This window comes from Schistocerca gregaria, chromosome 6, assembly GCF_023897955.1.
Source record: "Schistocerca gregaria isolate iqSchGreg1 chromosome 6, iqSchGreg1.2, whole genome shotgun sequence".
Classification (NCBI taxonomy): domain Eukaryota; kingdom Metazoa; phylum Arthropoda; class Insecta; order Orthoptera; family Acrididae; genus Schistocerca; species Schistocerca gregaria.
In genome coordinates, this window is record NC_064925.1 from 76,619,369 (window position 1) to 76,646,183 (window position 26,815).

A 26,815-nucleotide genomic window follows, 5' to 3' on the forward strand; every position below is an offset into this window, starting at 1 on the left:
TTACCCGAATGTCACTAACAGCTAGAACGTCCAGCCTCATCTTACTTGCAGCCTCTGCCAGCTCTACCTTCTTCCCAGAGTAGCCCCCATTGATATTAATAACTCCCCATCTCATTACTATTTGTTTGCCGAGTCGTATCTTAGGAGTACCTGGTCTGTCAATTAGAAGTGGGACTCCGTCACCTCCAAGGGTCCGAGGCATTTTGCTCTGATTGTTGCCAGCATCATATTTATAGTACCAGGGAAGCAGGTTGCTAGCCTTACTTGCCCCGGGTTCCATTGAGTTTTACCCCTAACGGTTGAGGGACTAACCGGTGGATTTGGTAGTCTTTGCCGTCTGAGCACAAAGGTGGCCACGACTCGGAATATATCCTAGATGCCCAGCCTTATTCCGAAGTAACTGGTATCCCGACTATCAGGACCACTTACTTGGTCACTCATACATTGCCCGTGGTTCATGAACTAGGACATGATACCAGGAACCCACACCACGAACCATGACTGACAGACGATATTGAAAAAGTTCAAAGAAGGGTGGCTCGTTTTGTACTATCCCAAAATAGGGGAGATAGTGCCACAGGCATTACACATGAATTGGAGTGGCAATCATTAAAATAAAGGTGTTTTTCATTGGGACGAGATCTTCTTATGAAATTTCAGTCACCAGTTTTCGCCTCCGATTGCGAAAGCATTGTTGCCACCCACCTACATAGGGGGAAATGATCATTGTGATAAAATAAGAGAAATCAGGGCTCACACAGAAAAATTTAAGTGCTCATTTTTCCCACATGCCATTTCACAGTGGAATGGTAGAGAGACAGCTTGAAGGTGGTTCAGTGAACCCTCTGCGAGGCACTTTATTGTGAATAGCAGAGTAATCACTTAGATATAGATGTAGATGTGGGCTGTCGACCGCGTTTTACTTTTTGTCTGTCGTAGCAATATGGAGGAAGACATGTAATCTTTAGTTCGGGACCTCTGCTGTATGTACAGCATATTTTGTGGACCTTTCTCCAACAGGAACCCGTTGTTCTTAGCTGTCTTTGGTCCCATCGATTGGGCTTGACATGTAATTGCTTTTAACTTCTTTTTCATATTAGTGGTGTAAGGGGGCTTATTATGATCTCAGTTGTTTCTACACCCTTTTGCGGGGAGGGGGCGGGGGAACATTTTGCAGCTAATTGACGAAAGTATAAACAAGACTTATATATCTGTTGACAACTTTAGGTCCAAGATGACTTGCTGTGTCGTCCTACCAAAAAGTCCTCTCTCCATTCACAAAGTTTGTAGTAAGTGTAGATATGGTACTGAGTCAAATACTTTTCGAAAATCAAGAAGTATAACATCTACTTTACTGCTTTGGTCCAAAGATTTCAGTATGTCCTGTCAAAAGTGCGAGTTGAGTTTCACCTGATGGAGGTTTTCAGAGTACATGTTTACTAACATGGAGGAGGTCATTCCGTTCAAGATTTCCTTTCATTATGTTGGAGCGCAGATTATGATCTAACATTCTAAAATAAATCAGTGTTTAGAATGATGGACAGTAATTTTGTGGCTCACTTTGCCTACGTTTCTTAGAAACTGGTGTGACCTGCACTTTCTTCCAACTAAGTGACACAGTTTTTTGTTCGAGGGATCTTCTATAGATTGTAGTTAGCAGGGGAGCTAACTCAGCCGCCAATCTCAGTATATAAAAGGCAATGTCCTGAATGAGTTACTCATCATTGTCCAGCACAAATTGCTAAGGATAGAAATTTGAAATTTGAAGGTGTGAGTCTTATACTGTTAGGTGTCATTTAAGAAAGAATTTCCGAAATTCCATCCCTAAGGGGGCTGAAATATAGGGGATGAACAATTTTTTTGAAAACTGTCACTATTAAGGCAGTTTTGAAGCTAGACATACAGAAATTGGTATTTGGTTTTTTGGTAAGAAATAAATACGTGTTTCAGTCTTTTTGGAAATCCAACTGCTGTGGGGGTGACATAGGGATGAAAGTTTTTATGGAACTATTTCATTCTGAAAGCATATTTGAAGCTAAATCTGTGAAAATTTGTATTTGGCTTCCCTGTTACAAATAAAAATAATATTTATGTCACTGTTTTTGGAAATTCAACCCCTAAGGTAGTGCAATAGGGGATGAAAATTTTCAAGAAAATATTTTGTTACATTAAAAAATTTTAGAGCAAAATTTATGAGAATTTGTAGTTCAGTTCTTGGTTAGATACAAAGAAATATTAGTTAGGGTATGAAAGTTGCTACGGAAATCTCTCCACAAGAATACAAAAGGCATGATTAACAAAAACTTTGGACTCCAGCTGCCAGAACTGCTTTTTGGTCAGAAGTATGTTCAGAAAAGACTATACTTGTATGGCCTTAATTATCGTAAAAAACCAAGAAGTTGCTCCAATTTGTGAACAACATAAAAATTCGATTAAATAAAAACAAAAAACTCTGCAGGTCATACAGCATACATGAGCAAAGCAGTGGGCGCTAAGCTAGTTCGGTACAGAATGTACAGGGATTCCATTGGTCCCTGAAGCTTTGTTCAGTTTTAATGATATCATTTATTTCTCAACCTCACTGACAATAAAACTTACTTCACTCATCTTTACAGTGGTACGAGGATTAAGGTGGGGCAATACACCTGGGTTTTTGTTTGTAAAGGAACATTTGAAAATGGAGTTAAACATTTCAACTTTTACTTTGCTACCGTCAATTTCTGTTCCTGTCTCATTCGCTAGGGACTGGACACTAACTTGGGTGCCACTAACAGCCTTTACATATGACCAGACTCTTTGGGCTTTGTGAAAGATCATTTGAAAATAGTAGTCAGTGAAGGCATCATGCATCGCCGACTTGACAACCAAAGACATTTCATTTAGCATTTCTCTACATAAAGTCCTATGCTTTGTTTTACACCTATTACACAATCTCTGTGTCTGTAGAAGTTTCTTTACAGTGATTGTATACCATGGAGGGTTCCCCCTCCCTTTTATGAACTGTTCTACTGTGCACTTACCTATCCAGTGCATGGCCAGCTTTTCTTTTTTAACTGGGTCCATAGTTTCTCTACACGCTGCTGTCCTGTTGTAAATGTTTCAAGTTCTTCATTGAGCTATGACACTACTGCTGCTTTTTATCGAGTGTGTTGAACATATATATCTTCCAACTTGTTTTACTTGCCCTTTGTAATTTGGTAGTCATTGGTGCCACAACCACCTCATGGTCAGTGGTACCAGTTTCAATGTGGACATCCTCATAGAGATCTGGTCTATTTGTTGCCATTATACCTAATATTTTTTCCATCACGATTGGTTCCTGAACTGTGTGTTCTAAGTAGTTTCCAGGGAAGGAATTTAGTAATGTTTCTCAGGATATTTTGTTACAGTCTCCATTAACAAAACCGATTCTTCCAGTTGATTAATTATTAAAGTTGCCACCAGTGATTACAGTATGAACAGGGAGCCTATGTACAAGTGAATTGAAGTTTTCTCTAAGCTTTTCAGTTTTCTCTAAACTTTTTAGTTAATTCAAGAGGTGGTCTGTAGAAGAAACCAATTATAATTATATACCCACTGATACTGAATCTTAACCAAAAAATCTCGCAAGCAGCTTCAAATTTTTATCTCGATGGATTTGAGTCTCATCTCCTGTGACAAATATGCCACCTCCATTTCCCCATTTGCCTGTCCTTTTGATATATATTTATATTTCCCCCACAAATCTCACTACTGTCGGCTTCATGTTTTAACTAGCTTTCTGTACCTAGTATTACAGGAGCTTCACTGCATCTCATGAGCACTTCAAATTCTGGCATCTCATTGCAAATGCTTCGGCAGTTTACTATTTTAATACTCTCACTTGTGGGAGTCATTTCTTACGATCTTACACTGATGTTTCTGGGTTTCCTACTGCTGTTGTTATCTGGACTGGATGGATGGCTGCCCAATCAAAAAAAAAAAAAAAAAAAAACCTTTCTGTGCACCTCGCATACTGTCCACCACATGTGTAGCAGCCTCTTATGTGTAGTGCACAGCTGACTCTACAGTTCTCAGCACTATGGTACAAGTCCAAGAAGGCACAGAACCCTCGATCCTTCCACTCAACTTTGTACCAGGGGCCTCTGCCAGGCACTTTATTGTAAATAGCAGAGTAATCATGTAGATGCATTAATGGGGACAATACTGTAAATTGTGAGCTTCTCAACCTCTTGTGTCAGATGCAGGTATTATTCGAGTCCAGAAGACAGACATCATTTGTTCCAAAGTGCACCACAATCCACAGTTTGCTGCACCCTATTCCCTCAGTGGCTGCTAGGATAGCCTTTTCAACTTGTTGCATGAGGCCTCCAGGTATACACACTGCGTGCACCGGGTGTTCCTTCTTCTGCCCTACACTAAGGGGTACCATTATTTGTTGTTTGTTTGAACTGCCAACGATTACTAGACCTCTATCCTTTTATTGATAGTTTCTAACTATTTCAAAGGTGTAATCCAGTATCGCTGTTTCTGTACTTCTATCTGTTCGAAAGCCACTCTGATTATTATTCAGTAGACTGCGGTCACTTAAGTATGTGGAGATTCATTGTCTCTTTAATTTGTCAGTGACTTTAGAGACTATTGAGAGGAGTAAAAAGGATTAACAATTTTCAACTTTATGCTTAGTACCACTTTCCGACAAAGGTATCACTTTCGATATTTACCGTGAGAGAGAGAGAGAGAGAGAGAGAGAGAGAGAGAGAGAGAGAGAGATTGGTGGGGGGGGCACAGTCTCCCAGCGAAAAACTAATAATATGAGCTGAGGGTTTTGTAATCTGTGAAGCAGATTGAATCATCAGCTGTTTATGATTCACTTGTATAACATAACAGTTTGTAGATTTTCTGAAATTGTTTTGGATGTCTTCACTATATTTCATGTTTGATCCTATAACATATTTGGATTTCTTTACTTTTATTGTGTTTTAAAATAGTTTGTACACCAGTAATAAGTTATTGTGTACCATTTATATTTTTAGCTTGCTTGCTCGTAGGATTAGTTTCAAGGCAGACTTCGGTAGAGGAAATAAATAGGAACTCCAAAACTGTATACAAATGATGATACACAGGATAAAACTATATATTTATATTCTTTCATTTATTTTATGTTTTAGTGTGAAGATTGCCAGCACAAACACGTGGAAAGTGTTGGCGGAAATTCCAAGACCAAAAGTTTCCAATATCACCTTCTCACCAAAAGGGACATACATCATGACTTGGGAGCAGTACATGGGTAACAAATTACGTCCTTTCTTTCTTCAATTTTTTTGAAAAATCTTTACTTTAATAAAGGCCATCTAAATATAAATTTGAAATTTTTATCAATGTGTATTGTTCAACTAAATTAAACTTCGGGTTTGAATATCAACAATATAAGGAAAAGATAGATTGCTACCCACTGTAAAGATTACAAATTCAGTTGCAGACAAGCACAACAGAGAGTCACTTACACATTAGTTTTTGGACAATACGTTCTACAGAAAAGGAAATAAATACACACATTCCTTCATACAAGCAAGCACACCGCATGCACACCTGACCGCGATCTCTGGCAGCTCAGACTGGCATTCCAGTCTGATCTGCCGGAGATGGTGGTCATGCATGAGTGAGATGTGCCTCTGTCTGTGTGTGTGTGTGTGTGTGTGTGTGTGTGTGTGTGTGTGTGTGTGTGTGTGTGTTTCCCCAAACTGGAAAGGTTTGATTTTATACAACAATAAAATGTGCAGAAGAATAGAAGGTTTTATTGTAAAATATTCTGCATTGAATTTTAATTGGGTGCAGATTTACATCAAAATTAATTCCAAACGTTACCTCAGTTAATGGGCAACGAGTGCTGTGCAATTTGTTCATTCCAAGAATTTTGTCTTTGACATGCTGCAGTCTTTAATAGTTACGATGGTGGAGTGTGCTTTTGTTGTCTGAAATATTATCAGACTGATTGCATCCGTACTTATGTCTGTGCAAAATGCACTATAAGAAACTACTCTGCATGTATTACAGGACAGCTGCAGTTTATGAATGAATGAGATGTGATTTACAAACAAACTGAAAAAAATAAAGTAGACACGGGATAAACTGTGTGCTTTCAAATGTTCTGCTGAGCTATTATTTCCATTCTAATGGAGGAGGATCCAATAACTCGGTGGAATACCCTAAGCTCACCATTAATTAGTCAGGTCTAGTAAACCTGAGATATTTCATTAGACAAAGATAGCTATCAAAATAATGGATATACGATGTGTTCATAAGCTGATAATGCCAATGAAAGCTGTCTTAAATAAGGTAGTGTATATTTTGTGTGTTTATGGAAATGATTGGACATAGGTACAGCAGTGGCACATTGTTGGTGGATGAGATTTTTTTCTTTATTATCAGCGGTTAGTTGCTTGACCATGTAGCCACCTCTCTTGTATCCACATTAAAAGTTGACAGTTTTGAGTGTTACCTATGTACAGTGTCGGTCATGTAGTAATAACAATATTATTGCCGTTACAGAAAAGAAAAAAAATACATTTCATTTACCAGTAAAAGGCATAAGTTACACAAATTTGTTGTTAAATTCTTTATAGATGGTGTCAAGTAATATTGATATGACTAAAGGTTATATTTACTTTACAGAAAACTGTGTGCAATTAAGGAATTAAATGAATGTTTAAAAAGCCTTCAGCAAGTTGTTGATATTCTCAGGTGAGAAAATGCTAATCATAGAAATGAAGGCTGTGAGTTACAAACATTGGTTTCAAATAGTGTTCAAAGCAGTTTACAAGCTACAAAAGTGATGCGGAAAACAACAAATGATATGATATACTAATATGCAGACGTGTTTACAGTGTGCTAGTGAAGCAAAATAGCTATAAGTGTGTAAACAATTCAGGCATTCTTCCCAGTGGAAATAACAGCCAAAAGTGTGTAAAAAATTCAAACACTCTTCCTTGCTTTCTTCGAATGCCTAACAAAGTGATTAAATACATGCCTCACTTTTGACAGAATTCATTGTATAAAACTAATCTCTTATGCACGAACAGGTATAGTGTTTTATTGGAAAGCAGCAGTGGCTTCATAAACATTCAAAGTGAACATTTCAGCCCGTGTGAAAGTCAATATAAAATAGAAGTAAAGTCAGCAGCAATAAAAAAAGAACAGTCTAGGGAAGGCAACATGCTGTTTCTAGCGGACAACCTCAAAAGAAAGTTGGATAGCATTTTACAGGCCATTAATATGAACTTTTGTGCAACCGGCATTGTGAAATCCGGCACGAAAATGAAAAATATTATTGAAGACATCTCAAAACATAAGAATGTAGTGAAGGATAGTGACTTTGTTGTTTATGAAGCCAAAAATTGTGTAACAGGTTTGAAGAATTTTTTAGGCATGAACAAAATGAAAACACTGTTGTTGGGATGATACCTCATAGACATGACCTGGTCAGCAGCAATAAAAAAAGAACAGTCTAGGGAAGGCAACATGCTGTTTCTAGCGGACAACCTCAAAAGAAAGTTGGATAGCATTTTACAGGCCATTAATATGAACTTTTGTGCAACCGGCATTGTGAAATCCGGCACGAAAATGAAAAATATTATTGAAGACATCTCAAAACATAAGAATGTAGTGAAGGATAGTGACTTTGTTGTTTATGAAGCCAAAAATTGTGTAACAGGTTTGAAGAATTTTTTAGGCATGAACAAAATGAAAACACTGTTGTTGGGATGATACCTCATAGACATGACCTGGTCTTTAATTCATGTGTTAACAAAGAGATCCTTAAAAGCAATGTTAAAAATCACACAACTATACTCCACTTAGCAAAATGAAATGTAATAGATATTAGTAGACTAGAGAAAACTCAGCACACTGAACATGAGAAACTTGTGTGTCAAAAGATAAACGTAATTGTACATGAAATTTGTGAATGCAACAGTCTCATTTTAAGACAGTCTTTCTGTGCATGTTAGTATACCTCATTTTTAAGGGAAAACTACATTACAAGGGAAGGAAGGGTAGGAACCACATTAAGAGAAAACTGCAGCAGACTAATTCATTTAGACAATGGTGCCGTTTTAGATTATCCAGTGAAAATAAATGATTGTGTAAGACATGGTGAAATCAAAATACCTTTCTGTACCAAAGTTCTCTTTCTTCGTGTAAATGTACAATCTCTTAGAGGTAAAGTCAGTGATCAACAATACTGGCTTGATAAACTTAACTGCAGTGTTTTGTGTATCAATGAACACTTTGTGAGTGAGTCTGAAATAGACCTGTGTGTTCCTCATGTACACTTGCTAGTTACTATCTACTGCAGAAAAAGCATGCCACTTGGTTGGGTCTCAATCTACATTAAAAGTAATTTTGCATTGCTCAATCATAGACCTTAGCAGAATATGCCTTGAAGGCATATTTGAAGTAGCTGGTATGGTAATGCACACACAAATTGTAATACTTACTTACTTTCCGTGTCCGGAACTAGACTTCAGACTTCCAAAAATCAGCAGCCAATGTGGCCTTGTCATTTGCCTCCAATAAGTCATTCATTGTGCAGGGCTGGTCTAAGTATGGACAGATAGGCAGGTGTTGAGGATCCTGGACAGAACCACACAGACAGTGTGTGTTCTCATTCTCTTTTAGGAAACCCGTTGCTGCAGGTTTGTCTTGCACTTTGGCACTTCTACCCTCATACGTTTTAGGGTTCTCCAGACTGTGTATGATAGGTCTCCACCAGGCACCAGTTCTTCTTTTACATCTTTATTGGGGTTTCTCAGTTCGATTTCCCACCTTTTCACACGATTCTCTGCAGCTGACCCTCCCAGGGCTTGGGTACGTGACAGGAATCTCTTCCTCGAACAAAGCCGTCAGTCAGCAGGCTGATGTCCAAATAAAGGGTGACGCATGTCCTTTTTTTGCTTGGTTTTTTTTGGCTTCGGCAGCGATGTCACGTCGTATGTTGGGCGGTGCGATCCCCATGATTAAGTACATCTTGTGCACTGGGTTTGGCCTCGCATCCGGTAACAATCTGTGCCATTTCATTCACCTCGACATCAACTTTTCTCGCATGTGTTGAAGCAGACCATACTGGAGCAGTGTATTCCGCGGCTGACACACTGAGTGCAAGGGCTGAAGTTCTCAGGACTTTTGGGTTTGCACCCCAAGATCTGCTGGTTAGTTTCCTGATGATGTTGTTTCTAGTTGAAACTTTTTCCCTTGTGGCATTACAATGATGTTTATAGATCAGTGTGCAGTCCAACGTGACACCAAGGTATTTGGGCGTTTTACAGTGCTCGAGTCGTTCACCTCCATATTACATTTAATTCACGATTTGCCTCCGTGTTCTTTAAATGAAATGCACAGACCTGCATCTTGGAAGGGTTCGGCCTTAGGTGGTTTGCCTCACAATACTGAGAGAGAGCTTCCGAGGTACTGGTTAATTTCTCATCTACATCCGTAAAATTGTTACTTTGGGCTGCAACTGCAGTGTCGTCGGCATACATAAATTGGCATGTGATGTTTGGCACTGGTTGGTCATTTATATACATATTATACAGAGCTGGGGCGAGGACGCTTCCCTGAGGTAGGCCATTCCTCTGATTTCTCCACCTGCTCTTCTTGCCCTGGAGACAGATGAAAAATCTGTCACATTATATACTTTCCTCTGCTGGTTTACAGTATCACATGCAGCTGAAAGGTCTATGAAAGCCACTCCCGTGATCTCTTTCCTCTCAAACCCATCCTCGATATGTTGGGTCAGTTTCAGGACTTGACCGCAGCCCGATTTTCCTGGTCGGAAACCTGCCTGCTGTGGGATGATCTGTTGTTCCAAGACGCTTTCTATGCGACTTAGCGTCAGGCGTTCCAAGATCTTAAAAGAGTGGCATAAAAGAGAGACAGGAGGCTACCTGAATGAGGTTTTCACTCTGCAGCTGAGTGTGCACTGATATGAAACTTCTTGACAGATTAAAACGGTGTGCTGCACTGAGACTTGAACTCGGGACCTAGGCAAAGGCAAAGGTCCCGAGTTCGAGTCTTGGTTCGGCACACCGTTTTTATCTGTAAGGAAGTTTCAGAGGCTACCTGTGTGTTCATAGGTGGTTTGCTTATTAAATATTAATGGGAAGCATCCGAAATGTTAGAAGTTTAATATTGCTCCTGGGGTTTTTCTTTTTTGCAGTTACCCCAGCAAATCCACAGGGAGGACCAAATCTTTACATCTGGAAGTCGGACACTGGAGATTTAATAAAAGAATTTGTGCAAAAGAAGCTTTTTGGCTGGTAAGTTTAAATAAGTAACTTACAGATTGTGTAATGGTGTAATGTAGATGTAACATAAAGTAGTTCCTTTGACAACAGAAATTACTCTCAAATAAAAATAAATTATCATTGTCGTCGCCCTTACAAACTTTCATTCACAAATAGGTCCATTCACTCAATTTTCTTATGTTCTTTCCCCCTCCTAACTGGCAGTGGTATACCTGAAACTCCCTTACTCTACTACTGAACACCCTTTGTCGTGATACAAATGTAAACAAGAGCGCAAATTCAGTTATTCCAAACATAAACGAGTGATAAGTGAACAATTCTACAACTTGTTCATAGCCAATAGCTAAAGTCTTAATCTTAAAACTACTGATGGTGTAATATTTAAACAATTAAAAATGACCTATTGGTACCTGAAATAGAAGTTAATGGCCAAATACTAAATGAAGCACTGTGAGTAAAATGTCTTTGTGGTTCAGCTGGGTAGCAACCTTAAATAGAGTCAACATATTCACAAAATGATCAAGAATCTTTGTCTGGAATGTTTATCACTTCAAAAGTATCTCTCATTGATCTGACTTGTAGAACATGATGCTGGCTTATTTTGAGTACTTTCACTTCCTTCTTCTTATGCAACCATCTTCTGGGGCAGTACAGGTAATGTATGTAAAGTACTCATTCAACAAAAGCAAGCATAAAGTACTTTGTATGGAACTGCACGTATTGTTAAGGCCTCTTCAAACATGTTTAAGTTTTGGTACTCGTTTCCCAGTAGCTTTAGTTCTTAGTGGTACTTAGTGTTAAAATCAAAAATCAGTTTCAGTCAAAATGTGACTGACATAAACACCATACAAGACAGGAAAGTAGTAATTTACATGTAGACCTTAACACCTAGTTGAGGACTCAGATGGATTTAGTGTTCTGGTGTGCAGATCTTGCTATTATCTGCTTCACCACTATTTTATAGAAGAATATTATCTTCATCTAGTAAGCATATCAAGCTTATTATAGTAAGAAATACAAAATCCTTAATGCGCATTTGACAATTGTCTGAAATGGTTTTGTTGGCATTATTGCTAAGCAATAATCATTCAACATTGTATAGGGTGAATAAACTGAGTACAGACATGCACAAATGTAAACAGGGTAAGTTGAAATCCTCTCTACAACATGTGCCACCATCATGCTGAAATAATTGGATGATTATAGATATAAAATGGAATTAATCTCGGTATATGGAACATTCGCGTCTGGTGGTCATGAGGACTGAAGTACTAAGTCAACATAAACATTTTCAGCTTGCGTGGTAGATAGCCTCCTGGAACATGGAACAGTACTCTACAATTGAGCTTCAAGAGGGAGATTGCAGTTAGAATAAGTGTTCAGTATGAACATGACAAGGCTGCTGTTCTCTCAGTGTTTTAAACAAGCTGCTCATCCATCCTACAAACACCCTGTTCCACCCCTATGCCAGCCCCACTCCCAGCCCCCTTGCCCCTTGCTACAGGGGCTCCCATGGAAGACCCAGGTGCAAGACCTGCCCAATTCAGCCACCCAGCACATCATATTCAGTCCTGTCATAAGCTTATCCTATCCCGTCAAAGGCAGGACCACCTGCGAATGCAGCATGTCATGTACCAACTCTGCTGCAATTTCTGCACAGTATTGTATGTCGTCATGACCAATTAGCCATCTATCAGAACGAAAGGCCACTGCCAGACTGTGATGAAGAGTAGAGTTTACTATCAAGTGATATAACCTGTTGTTCATCAAAACATGCTCGTGTTCAGTGGCTGCTTCATAGCCCATCCCATCTGGCTTGCTCCCATCACCAACTTTTGTGTACTGCACAGATGGGAGTCATCTTTGCAACACATCTTTTGTTCCATAATCCTCCTGGCCTCTTCTCAGTTAACACGCTGCGCACACACACACCCTCTACCCAACACTCTCCCCTTCTGTGATCCTCTCTCTCCTTCCCAACCCATTGCTCCATGTTATCCTCATTGTGTCCCACACAAATTCACCAACTCCTGTGTATAAGTGTCACATTCCTACGCTGTGTACCTGCTGCCTCTTGCTTCTACTATTTGAATTGTCTGCATTATCTCTAAATTATTTACGAAATTGAGAGTTCCAAAAACATTGACTTGATCCAAATATTTTTTTACCTTTTCATTTTGGAATTTATTAATATCGAAAAGTTCAAAACATTTTGAACTTTCAAAGACTGATGTAATCTGCCCTGTATTTCTACAGCTCAGCTTTTATTCAAAAATGCTTCTGAGAATAATTCCTGATACATGATTCCAGCAGCATAAATACAAGGGAAACACCACTGCTGTTGTGTCAGAAACTAATACTTGAACTTGGGACTAAGAGCTCAATTCCAGGAGAGTTTCATAAACAACTCTCCCATCATGCAGTAATGCTGCTGCTCACAGTGTGGTTTCAGTTCCCTGAGACTGCAGTCGTGTGTGTGAGCTGTGTTTGCGTGTATGTGTGTGTGCGCGTATGTGTACCTGTTATTGACAAAGGCCATTGGTCGAAAGCTTTAAGTGTAAAAATCTTTTTGTTGTGCCTATCTGCAACTCAGCATCTCCGCTGTATGGTGAGTAGCAACTTTCCGTCCCATAATATTGTTACATTCCATCCTGGATTTTCCATAGTTAGAAATGGTTTACATGAATTTTTATCCTCTCTCTATCATTCTTTCTTTTTTTATGTATCTAAGCCAGTATCTGTGGTATCACTATCTTTTTAATGACGACGATGATGATGATGATGACCCATTTGTAAGCTTGCTGCCATTGCTTCTTCTTAGATGCTCATAATATGTCATCTTCTGAGTCATCCATGGCATTTGATATGCACCACTTTCATTATAGATTCACTTCAAAGTCTGCTTCAGCTACAACCAATGGAGTCTGATTGATGTTCCCCATATTGCCTAACAGTCGTTCCTTTTCTTAGATAGCTTATATGACACTGATATGCAAATAATATTTTGTCCACTGCTGCAGGAAGTCATGGAGGTAGTGTTGGTCTGCAATGTAAGCCCCATCCTCGTCATCATCAAGTACCACCTGGTACTTGCTCTGAATGCTGCGACACATGTAGTATAAAGATTCTTCATTACTGTATGAGCTTTCATGTGGATAATTTCTTTGAGTAATTGGGAAGCCTTCATTGTGTTTCTTCTACACATACTGAGTGACCTGCTGCTCCAATTCATGAAGCCTTCCCTGCTTTGGACCTCTGAAAGTTTGACATGTAGAACTGGTATTCTTTGTTTATTCTTCATTTGTTGCCACCTTGGAACTTTCACCTATATGGCATCAAATTTTCTTCCTGCCACACGGTTTTTTGTGGCCTTTATTTCATGAGTCACTGATCTTAAAATTAGAGCCACATGGTCTGCCTGAGCCATTTGTGAGCTGTGGACTTGTAGAACTATGTTTCTCACAGAGTCATGGCTGTGAGCTGCAGCCATTATTAATTGCTACAATTTATTGTTCTTACAGTCCTGACAATCTAAGCAAACTGAGTAATGGCAATATGTTGTCCTTCACTGAAATGACAGAAATTGGGTCACTTTGGGCTAACTGTACACTTCGTTTGTTGCCAACCTTGAAAATTAATAGTGTTGTGAAGCAGTAGCATATTTAGTGCCCTTTTCCCATTACAACACTACACAGGCCTCTATCCCAACAATGTACTGACAGTCTTTTTACTTCTCTCCTTTTCCACTACACTCCCCTCCTCCCTTTCCCTACGTCTAACCTCCCCTCCCAACTGCTTCTAGCTGCCGTACCCTCTATCCGCCTCATCCCTGTACACTCCCATAAGCAGAAATTTGCCGTCCCCCACCCTTACCCTGCTACCCCTCCCTCTCAATGCCCTAGCATCCTCCTTACCCCCACTATCTGGTTGCTTCTCCTATCATGTGCTGCTGCTAGCAGTCTGACCGGAGCAGCCAGAGACTGTGTGTGTGTGTGTGTGTGTGTGTGTGTGTGTGTGTGTGTGTGTGTGTGTCTGATAAAGGCCTTTTTGTTTTACCTATCTATGACTCAGCATCTCTGTTTTATATTGTTTATTATGTTCATTTTAACTGCATTTGTCTTAAGGCTAGATTTAGTGAAAAATCTTGAATTTTTTAATGTGGGTGCCTCTCTATTAATGATGCAATGGGTCCACACTTGAGTTAGAGCATTGTTTGAAATAATGGCCTCCAATATTCCATAATAGCTGAACATTTAGCAACCACATCATACAAATACCAACACACTTTCTGATTTCTCATTTATATGTATCATAAAAACCAAATAAATAAATAAAGGTAGTGAAAACAAGCAGCATTGTAAAGGGTCCCCATACACTCAATATTTACTGTGCTATACTGAATATTGCACAATAGCATTGGCCATCTGAGAGCGGTACAGACAGTTTGTGCAATATATTTAAGGAGACTGAAGAGTTTTACATATATTGATGCATGCTTAATGTATTGTATAGAATATTGTACCGCCTGGTGGGATCTTGTGTAATACTTATTGGTTCCTGTCGAGACTATATGGTTTACAGACATGCGAAAAACTAATGCAGTGACCTCATATGATGACTATGAATACATGAGGAAAGGTATGTGAAAGGAATCATCTGTTGAAGTACACTCAGGGGAGTAGTTTGATTACATATTTAATATTTATTTAGTAATTAGCTGTAGAAACAGTCAACAAAAGTAATGTGCCTAAAGTAACGTATCTTAGTCTTTTCATGTTTATAGATCACTACTAACATTGTGGAAAGCAAATTACAATGAGTATATGACCTGTATCTTTTCTATGTAAATAAGATATGACGAAGTTCACCAATTCAGTGAAAGATTCATTATTCATCCACTAAAGATTTTGATAGTCATCTTGCTCTGCTGCGTGTTCTCTTAGCATGTCAGTATAGTGCTGTGTAAGAACACCTTTGAAACTACTTTTTCACCATTCACTGCTTTGTCTTGCTTGTGACTGGAATCTTAATACATGTGAATTCTACATTATTGAGCACCTTCATGTTCGCTACGAAGGCAGAGTTCTGAGGTCCTCTTAAGACGTAATATGGAGTATTAATTTTCTTAATGGATGCATTTCACCGTAATTATTTGACTTAGCATGTTCCTTGAAAGTGTCAGATTGTTTTCTCAGAAAACACACTCACAGCACAACAGTAACAAATGGCTCTGAGCACTATGGGACTTAACTTACAACAGTAACAGATATTGTGTATTTATAATGACCTTTAATATTAACTTAATTAACAGAAGTCACTTTCTTTTGCAGGGAACCGCAATGGAGCCAGGATGAGAAGATATGTGCCCGAATTGTGAACAATGATGTTCTTTTTTATGAAAATGCTAATTTTAATGCAGTTGCAAATAAGATTCATATTCAGAAGGTGGAAAACTTTAGTCTTGCTCCTGGTACTCCACCATACCACGTCCTCTGTTATTGTCCTGGTGAGTGTAATGATACCTAATGTCAGCAGTGGTTCTTAAAAGTAATGAATCTTTATGGAATAAATTTGAGTGATATGCTATGAAAGGTAACCAAGGTATGTTTACTAGTGTGACTCCCTCTATTTTCAAGTTTTTTCAAGCCTGAGTTACTTAAAATTGTTAACTGACAGATTACTTCATCAGTCTAGTTCAAAATCAGATTCTCCGGGCCATCACACCGAATCCTGGTATTGCTGATCCCACCGAAAAACAACTGCAGAGCTGTGCTCTCATTCGGGATTATCCTGATCTTGAATGTATTAATCAGCTGCTTCGACAAGGCTGTGACTTCCCAAAATCATGCCATAAAATGAGATCCATTCTGTATGAGATTTTGCCCCCCATACCTTTTCGGTGCCCTCCCAATCACCGCAGTATCCTTGTCAGACTGTGTGTTCGTTCTGCAACCATCTCCTTACCCTATAGCTCGTATCCCTTTGACCATCCCCACTGCTAGACTTGCTCTGTGCACCTTCCTGCCACCACCTATACCGGCCCTGTAATTGGTAAGACATATACTATCAAAGAGAAAGCCACTTGTGAAACGACACATATAATATACCAGCTATTAAGTAATCATTATTTGGCCTTTTACATCAGCATGACTACCTCCAGGTTATCAGTTAGGATGGATGGGCATAGGCAAATGTTGAATACTGGCAACATACAATATCCTGTTGCAGAGAATGCTCTACAACATGACAGTTTTGACCATGGTGACTGTTTCACCACAAGTGATTGGTTGGAACTGGCACTATGACATGCATGTCCGTGGTTCTAGCCACCTGCCTGGCTTTAATTTACTTTAATTTCTAACATCTCAGCATTTCTTCATAGTTACTACTCCTGTCTTCACACTGTCTTTTTTCTACATGTACATTGGTAGATATTGTTCTGATCCTTGCTCTTTCTGGAAACAGGTTGGCTTATTAACCCTATGGGCAAATCACTGACATACCTACATCCATATTTACATTTACATCTACATGAGTGCTCTACAATTCACCCTTAAGTGGCTGGCAGTGTATTCATGAATGGCTTTCAAGCTATTTCTCTACTGTTCCGCTCCTGAACAGTGCTTGGGAGAAACAAACACTTAAATCTTTCCTAATAAGCTCTGATTTCTCTTATCATATTATTATGATTATTTCTTCTTATGTAGGTGATTGCCAGAAAAATATTTTTCATTTGTAGAACAAAGTTGGTGACTGAAATTTTGTGGAAAAATCTTGCCGCAATGAAGAACACCTTTGTTTTAATTGTTCCACCACAACTTGCATATCATATCCGTGACACTCTCTTCAGTATTTATGATAAATGTGGTGGCCTCCTTCGAACTTGTTCGATGTCCTCCGTTAATCCTATTGGCTGTGGATCCCTTACCATACAGCAATACCCTGTAAGAGGATGGATAAGCATAGTGTAGGCAGTTTCTTTAGTAGACCTGTTGCATCTTGTTAAGTGTTCAGCTAGTAGAGCTCACCCTTTGGTTAGTTTTCCCCATAACATTTTCTGTGTAATCATTTCATTTTAAGTTATTTGCAGCTGTTCCCCAAGTATTTAGTTGAATTCACAGTTCTTGTTAATTATAAAGTGTGAACAACACAGTTTTACTTATGAATGGTATATATTCTCAAGATACAACTTTACTTTATAATTTAAACAAACTTCAAAGAGATTACATATAAACAAGAATATTTCAGAATAACACTTAACGCTGCATGCTAAAACATTTTTCATTTTAACACAATACTTGCACAAGAGGGAAAAATTAAAAAAAAATCAATCAAATAAATATATAACAAGTTACTGCTTGACTTCCTGCACACCAACCTCTGCACACAGCAAACTAAAGTGAACTTACTCAAGTGGCTTTGTCAGAAGATCAGCCAGCTGGTTCTTTCCAACTATACATTCCAACATAATTTCGCCATTCAGAAACCTTTCACAAACATAAAAGTGCTGGACCTCTGTATATTTTGATTGGCGACGATACTAAGGTTTTTTTTGTCAATTTTAGTGCACTAGCATTGTCAATATAAAATGTTGGAGGTTGTCATAGCATCTCAACTAATTTATTTAATAAATGATGTAACTAAATGAGTTCTTTAGCTCCTTCACTTGCTGAAATAATCTCTGCTTCAGTTGTAGATGTTGCCACAACTTTCTGCAACTGACTTGTCCCTGATGTTGCCCCACCAGAATACTCTGCCACAATGCCAGATGTTGAATGTTGTGCCTACTTGTCCCCAGTGAAGTCAGCACCACTGTAAATTCTGGAATTTCCTTCTCTGTCGTAGATAATACCATAATGAAATGTACCTTTCAGTTACCGAATTGTTTCAGTCGATTCCAGTTCTCAGTGGACGGTTCTTCCATAGCTCAAGCAGTTTTATTCACTCCAGGAATTATGTCTGGACAAACTGCTTTTGAGAAATACATAAAACATATAATTTCCACGCGATAGGGGACTGAGGATGAAACTGCTTCATCTTTGTAATTTTCTTCGTACCCAGTTGCAGTTGAAATCGTGTTGGATTCTGCCTTTCAAAATCTTTCCAATATTTGTTTCATGTGTTTTTCTTGACTTATTGTAATTGCTCCATCTTCATTTTGCTTTTTTTTTATGCCAAGGAAATTGTCAAGGATCCTCATTGTTATATCAAATTTATATTGTAAAATATCCAGAAAAGCTGTAATTTCATCTTTGTCATTGCCAACAATTGGACCATCATCATCATAAATTACTACTTAAAGTCTGTTTCCATTGTACTTACAATAAAACAAACGAGGATCTGCAGCACTTTACTCACGACTCCCATAACGCGGTGCTTGTCTGGGTCCATAGGGACTCCCTTTCAAGAAACACAATCAATGTGTATTATCCTCGAAGCCTTCTGTTTGTTCTGTATACAATTCGTCCTGAAGTATTCTATTGAAAAAGGCCATCTCCACATCAAATTGTTTCATCACCATCTTCTTTAAGCAGTTACCACTAGCAAAACTTGATTAGTGTCATAATGTGCAACTTCCAGAATGAGAGTCTTTCTGCCAGGTTTGCAGAAGAGCTTCTGTGAAATTTGGAAGGTAGGAGACAAGGTACTGGCAGAACTGAAGCTGTGAGGGCAGGTTGTTAGTCGTGCTTGAGTAGCTCAGTTGGTAGAGCACTTGCCCCACGAAAGGCAAAGGTCCCGAGTTTGAGTCTCAGTCCAGCACACAGTTTTAATCTGGCACGATGTTTTATATGCATCTTAATAATCAATTCCTGCTTGCTTACAACATGCACAGAGGCATTCAGTCAGTCATTGTTCCTATGCTCCATGTGAGAATGGAAAGGGAAGAAAAGCTAATAATTGGTATAATGAGATGTACCCTCTGCTGTGCACTTCATGGTGGTTTTCAGAGTATAGATGTAGATTTTTCAGTACATTGGCATTTTTGGACTTTCAACTAACACTCATATATTGTTTCTCTTGAGTGTTTCTGTTTCTTCATTAATAGCTTGCATCCTTTTTCATTTTCATTTGAAAGCAAAAGTCAGAAAAAAATTTGAATCTTTATGTTTGCCAGCACTGACTTTTGTCAGCATTAAGAACTCGTCACTTTCTATCCAGGCTGGGTTTCTTCATTATTTTCTGCTCTCCAATTTATATTCATCAGAAGATTTGTGAGTTTCAGCTTTCAGGAATTTTGTTGATTCTATGTTATTGTCATCTGATACTTGACTTCCTCCATAATTAAGTGCGTTAAATTTTTCTTCACTTTGTCTTCCTCCAGAAGCAGAATGCTCAGGAATGTCACTATGGAAATGACAAACTATTTCTGGTTTAAAGTTTGTATCATGACTCAAGACCACTTTCTTTTTGGAAGGAATCGAGACTCTAAATCCATCTTTGACACTGGCATACCCAATAAGCCTTATCATCAAACTTCGAACAAAAATGTTATGTGAATGGAGCAACCTGTGCCAAAAATTCTGAGGTGATAAAGTTTTCCTACACCACAGCTCATAAGGAAATTTGCCTGAACCTGAAGAAGACCTTCCAGTATGATTTAAAATATAGATTGCTGTATTACAAGCTTCTGCCCACAATCCTCTCATCTGGGACTGAAGACCTTCCAATATGATTTAAAATATACACTCCTGGAAATGGAAAAAAGAACACATTGACACCGGTGTGTCAGACCCACCATACTTGCTCCGGACACTGCGAGAGGGCTGTACGAGCAATGATCACACGCACGTCACAGCCGACACACCAGGAACCGCGGTGTTGGCCGTCGAATGGCGCTAGCTGCGCAGCATTTGTGCACCGCCGCCGTCAGTGTCAGCCAGTTTGCCGTGGCATACGGAGCTCCATCGCAGTCTTCAACACTGGTAGCATGCCGCGACAGCGTGGACGTGAACCGTATGTGCAGTTGACGGACTTTGAGCGAGGGCGTATAGTGGGCATGCGGGAGGCCGGGTGGACGTACCGCCGAATTGCTCAACACGTGGGGCGTGAGGTCTCCACAGTACATCGATGTTGTCGCCAGTGGTCGGCGGAAGGTGCACGTGCCAGTCGACCTGGGACCGGACCGCAGCGACGCACGGATGCACGCCAAGACCGTAGGATCCTACGCAGTGCCGTAGGGGACCGCACCGTCACTTCCCAGCAAATTAGGGACACTGTTGCTCCTGGGGTATCGGTGAGGACCATTCGCAACCGTCTCCATGAAGCTGGGCTATGGTCCCGCACACTGTTAGGCCGTCTTCCGCTCACGCCCCAACATCGTGCAGCCCGCCTCCAGTGGTGTCGCGACAGGCGTGAATGGAGGGACGAATGGAGATGTGTCGTCTTCAGCGATGAGAGTCGCTTCTGCCTTGATGCCAATGATGGTCGTATGCGTGTTTGGCGCCGTGCAGGTGAGCACCACAATCAGGACTGCATACGACCGAGGCACACAGGGCCAACACCCGGCATCATGGTGTGGGGAGCGATCTCCTACATTGGCCGTACACCTCTGGTGATCGTCGAGGGGACACTGAATAGTGCACGGTACATCCAAACCGTCATCGAACCCATTGTTCTACCATTCCTAGACCGGCAAGGGAACTTGCTGTTCCAACAGGACAATGCACGTCCGCCTGTATCCCGTGCCACCCACCGTGCTCTAGAAGGTGTAAGTCAACTACCCTGGCCAGCAAGATCTCCGGATCTGTCCCCCATTGAGCATGTTTGGGACTGGATGAAGCGTCGTCTCACGCGGTCTGCACGTCCAGCACGAACGCTGGTCCAACTGAGGCGCCAGGTGGAAATGGCATGGCAAGCCGTTCCACAGGACTACATCCAGCATCTCCATGGGAGAATAGCAGCCTGCATTGCTGCGAAAGGTGGATATACACTGTACTAGTGCCGACATTGTGCATGCTCTGTTGCCTGTGTCTATGTGCCTGTGGTTCTGTCAGTGTGATCATGTGATGTATCTGACCCCAGGAATGTGTCAATAAAGTTTCCCCTTCCTGGGACAATGAATTCACGGTGTTCTTATTTCAATTTCCAGGCGTGTAGATTGCTGTATTGCAAGCTTCTGCCACAATCCTCCCGGTAGTTTGATCGTGTTCAGCATCGAACAAGCAGCTTTAGTAGTCGTTCTATTTTCACATTCGACCAAACCATTTTGTTCAGGAGTATAGGGTGGGGGAATTAGTAATTCTTCTCCCTTATCGATGAGCAGTTCCTTAACTCTGTTATTAAATTCTTTACCTCCATCATTTCTAAACTGTTTAACAGCATGACCTTTGGTTTGAGCTTCATTTAAAAATTGTTTAAGCACATTGTACACTTCATGTATGTACTTCAAAAAGAAAATTCAAGGAAATTTGCTAAAATTGTCTGTAAAACATACATAATAATGAGCACCTCCAAACAACTCTTCACTAAATTATCCATTGACATCTGCGCGAATTAATTCGCCAGCATCTGTAGAGGGATTTGCTCATTGTCTGAATGGTAGTTTCTGCATCTTCCGTAATGCACAACCATCACAAAATTCATCCTTACAACCTTCTACATTGATGTTAAGTTACTTCAAGGTTTTATTGACGTGTTGTTTACTCTGGTGATCTAATCTTTCATGGTACATTTGTAATATTTCAGATGTCAATATGTTTGCTTGATTACCCTTTTTTAGTCTAATAACATACATATTCAACATGTACAGCTCATTTTCCACATAGCATGTCAGGGCGATGTCACCACTGGCTTTTTCCTGAATTCCAATACTTTTGCTGTCAAATATTATATCATAGGCATTACATGCAATTGCTCTGGCTGAGAACAGATGAGTGCTTGTATCGCCACATATAAGACATTTTCCATTCTAGCACAGTACCATTAATTGTTTTGTCTTATTTTGACACAGACTGTTCCTTGACCAAATGCATGCATGTTAGTACCTTCCTAATGAAACCACTTCAGGAATATCAACGGAGCGCCATAGATGTGCCATTTCCATTTTGGCCAATTGTCAGGTCTTTTCAAGTTCATCAGTATTCACTTTATAATCTCCATTTGTAGCCATGTTCTTACTGTACAACTCGTTTCAACAAAAAATTCTTGTGCCAGCACACATTCGATTGAATCTATTTATTTATTAATTATTTTTTTAAACTATGTTTCGTTCATTTAGGTGTGGTCTGGGCCCATAAGCTGTTGTAAATTTAAGTCTGTAGAACACAGTTTTCTTTAGGAACGGCATATTTTCTCAAGGTACAGCTTTACTTCATAAATAAAGCAAACTTCAAAGAAATTATTTATATAAAAACAAGAATATTTCAGAAGTACCAAGGAATAACACTTTACAGTGAACACTAAAACATTTTTCCTTTTATCGCAACAACAATATTTAGATTAGTGCAATCATGCAAACAAAATATATCGGATAGATTCCTTTTAGTATTCATTTGAATGACTTCATACTTTTCATTGTTTTGAGTTTTTGCCACTTTTTGCACCGTACAGATATGTTGTTTAAATCATTTTGTAGTTGTTTTTGATTATCTGATGACTTTATGAGATGGTAAAAGACAGAGTCACTTACAAACATTCTAAGATGGCTGCTCAGATTGTCTTCTAAGGTGCTTGTATAGATTAGGAACAGCAAAGGGTGTATAACACTTCTTTGGGAACGCCAGATATCAGTTTTGTTCTACTGGATGACTTTGTCAGTTACTACAAACTGTGTGGCCTTTGTGACAGGAAGTCATGAATTGAGTCGCACTACTGAGACAATCGTCTTTAGGCACACACTTTGATTAGAAGTTGCTTGTGAGGAATGGTGTCAAAAACCTTTTGAAAATCTAGAAATATGGAGTTGATGTGAGGTCCCAGCATAACACACTCATTATTTTGTGTAAATAAAGAGCTAGTGATATTTCAGAAGAATGATATTTTCTGTGTTGATTGTTTGCCAATAGATAGTTTTATTCAAGATAATTCAAAATTTCAAGATTTTTCATAATTTTCAAACACAGTATTTGTTCAAATATCCTACTCAAATCAACATTAGTGATATAGATGTGTAACTCAGCAGTTTTCCTTTCTTGAGTATTGATATGACTCGCAAAACTTTCCAGTCTTTAGGTTTGGATCTTTCCGCCATGCTAGCGGTCGTAAATGATTGCTATTCTGTGAGCATACTCTGAAAGGAACCTAATTGTTATATTGACTGGAGGATTTTCCTTTATTAAGTGATTTAAGTTGCTTTGCCTCGCCAAGTATATCTGCTTGTAAGCTACTAATTTTGTCAGTTGTTCTTGATTTGAACTGAAACATTTAATTTGTCTTTTTCGTGAAGGACTTTCGGAAAACTGTGTTTAGTAAGTTTGCCTTAGTGGCACATTCATTGATACCATTACCATTGCTATCACACAGTGAATATATTGGTTGTGTCTTGCTGTGGAGGTACTTTACATACAATCAGAATCTCTCTGGATTTTCTGCCAGATTTCGAGACAGAGTTTCATTGCGGAAACTATTAAAAGCATCTCACATTGAAGTCAGTGCTAAATTTTGAGCTTCAGTAAAACATCACGAATTGTGGAGTTAGGCATTCTTTTAAATTTGGCATGCTTTGTTTCACTGTTTCTGTAACAGTGTTCTTAACTGTTTTGTATAACACGTTGCCGTTGAAACTACTTCTTTGAATGTAAGCCGCATCTGATCTACACTTACATAGATACTTTGGAAGGAGTGGAGACTGTCTTTTAGGAAGACACCAATCAAATTTTTTTCCACTATTTGAGTATACGAGGTGCTATCCAAAATCTTCGGGACTGGTGCTGCCAATTGTTGAAAACCTTACCTTTGGACTAATAGTCACCATCATCCTCAAAGTAGTTCCCATGCGCACATACACACCGATCCCAGCACTTCTGCCACTGGTCAAACATTTTCTGGAACTCCTGTTCTTTGAGGGCGTTTATCACTGCCAGCGATGCTTCTTGAATCCTCTCTAGAATGTCGAACCGATGACCTTTCAACTTGAGTTTCAGGTTTGGGAATAGAGCGAAGTTGCAAGGTGCCAGATCTGGCGAGTACGGTGGGTGGGGTACAACTGCCATGTTGTTTTTTGCCAAAAAGGTCCTGGTGAGCAAGGACGTGTGATAGAGCATGTTGCTGTGATGCAGCAGCCAGTTCCCTTGACGCCAAAGTTCGGGCCGCTATCACCACACGTTTTCATGGAGCTGTCCCAAAATGTCACAGTAGTATGTGGAATTTACTGCTTGGTTGGGTGGGTCGAATTCTTTGTGCACAATTCCCTTGGTATCAAAGATGAACATGCTCTTCAACTTGCTCTTCACCTGTCTCTTGGAGAGACCGGGCTCTTCCACTGGGACGATTGTTGCTTTGTCTCTGGGTCATAACCGTAAATCCAGCAAGGGTCCGTAGCACTTTTCCTGAGATTTGCACAGAATTTGATACACATGTACTGTTCTGTTCGCAGAACCATCATAAAATCACCACATACCAAACATAGAGTATTACGAAAATCACTGTGGACACACAAATCATCATCTCAGCTGAATGCCACTCCGCACACTGTCTCGTCAGATATGCAGCTCCCGCCAACTAGCGGTGCAAAGATCTCCTACCCCTACTTTCCAGATGGCACCACCAGTACAAAAAATTTTGTATTCTATCTCATATTTTGCATTTATTTTTGGAGGATTTGAATATTATAATATTCAGTAGTCTTGCTACAACAATCTTGTGGTCACTAATGCCCATGCTCCCCTTTATGCTCCCTATTTGCTCAGGATTATTTGTTATTAAGCCATTGGGTATGTTTTTGCAACCATTTACATTTCAAGTGGACTCATTAATGAATTATTCAAAATAATTTGCAGAGAAAACTATCAGTACAATTTTGGTTGACGTTTTATGCCAATGACCGATTTTAAACATGCATTTTAACCAACATATCAAAGGTAGATTGAAGTTGTCTCCAAATGTAATTGTGTGGGCGAGGTACTTAATTGAAATGAGACTTAGATTTCTTTGAACTGTTCGACAACTGTCATTTGAGTCTGGGGTCATTAAAAGAAGCCAATTATTAATTTAGTCCAGTTGTAAAGGTAAACTCTACCCTACTGACTCACAGCGACTAGAATATCTGTTCCATTTTCGCTACAAGGTAAACTACTTCTAACAGCTCTAAATACTTCATCACCAACTGTACTTAAAACTGTCCTTTCAGAACACCATTAGGTCCATTGCAAAAATGTTGGCTGAAATTATCTATGGCTTTAACTAGCTTTCAGTACCTATAATGATTTGAGCTTCAGTGCTTTCTGTTGGTACTTGGATCCTTGGTTCTTTCCAAACACAGCTGTGGCAGCTTACAACAATAATATTGGCTATTGCTAGGTGTACCCTCATTACCCTCATCCTGCATTTGCCCTACATGCTTTGAGACTGGAACCTTTCCTGTAATTTTCTGAGATCCTCTAAGCTGAAAACCTGTCCAGTCCATTCCATACAGCCCCTTCTACCCATGTAGTTTCTTCGTATGGACAGTAGACCCATGACATACTAAGTGGAACCTGAAAACCCTCCATCCTATGGTGCAAGTTGAGATGTAGGTTACAGAATTGTCTGAGCCTCTGGTTTAGACCCTCTGTTCAGCTCTGTTTTAAAGGTGTGCACTCGGTCCTGTTGACGATGCTGCAGATGGTGAGCTCTGCCTTCATCTCACAAGCAAGACTGGCAATCTTCAACACTTCAGATAGCCACCCAAAACCAGAGGGAATCTTTTCCAATGCCAAGTGACAGATATTGTTAGCACCTACATGAACCACCACCTGTAGTTGGTTTTATCATGTGCTCTTCATGACAGCTGGAAGCACCCATTCCACTTATGGGATGACTCCCAACCCCAGTGTGCACACAGAGTGCAGCCTAGACTTCTTCCCCTCTGAGGCAGCCATATCCCTAAGGATCTCCATTATCTGCCCAACATTGGCTCTCACAGCTACCAGTAATCCCACTCTCTGTTAAGTGTCAGAAATCTTGTAGACGAAGTGGCTTTCTGTGAAACAGGGCAAGTGATTCCATCTGGCTCAGGTACATCACCAGGCACAGATAGTGCCTGAAATCTTATTCAGATAAACCAGAGAGGCCTCTTGATTCACACCCTGGGAAGCTTTTCATTGCCTGCCACACCTGGCAACAATCTCCCACTCGGCCATGGGTGAGGGGTCTGTCTCAGTGCAGACAGTAATGGGGGTGGCCGCAGTAGTGGACCGATTGAGGGCACGTGGGATGTGCTTGTGGACGTCCCTGAGAATGCTTCTCCCCCCACTGTAATGCCCATGGACAACAGCCTCAAGCTGCATAACCAAAGCCAGCACTGCATGGAGAAATGAGCAAAGGGTCACCAACTTGACTCGCATCTGTAAACAGCAATCACAGTCCCTATCTATACAAAAGAAGGTGGCATTACG

At 39.9% G+C, this 26,815-nt stretch overlaps 1 protein-coding gene across 1 annotated transcript in view; it reads left to right on the forward strand.

The window, feature by feature from the left end:
* LOC126277985 (eukaryotic translation initiation factor 2A) overlaps positions 1–26,815 on the forward strand; it is a 147,026-nt gene that overhangs the window by 29,185 nt on the left and 91,026 nt on the right. Inside the window, exons 3-5 of the mRNA XM_049977650.1 lie at positions 5,151–5,269; positions 10,196–10,295; positions 15,614–15,789. Coding sequence (XP_049833607.1) covers positions 5,151–5,269; positions 10,196–10,295; positions 15,614–15,789 — 395 coding nt within the window. The remainder of the gene's footprint in view (positions 1–5,150; positions 5,270–10,195; positions 10,296–15,613; positions 15,790–26,815) is intronic.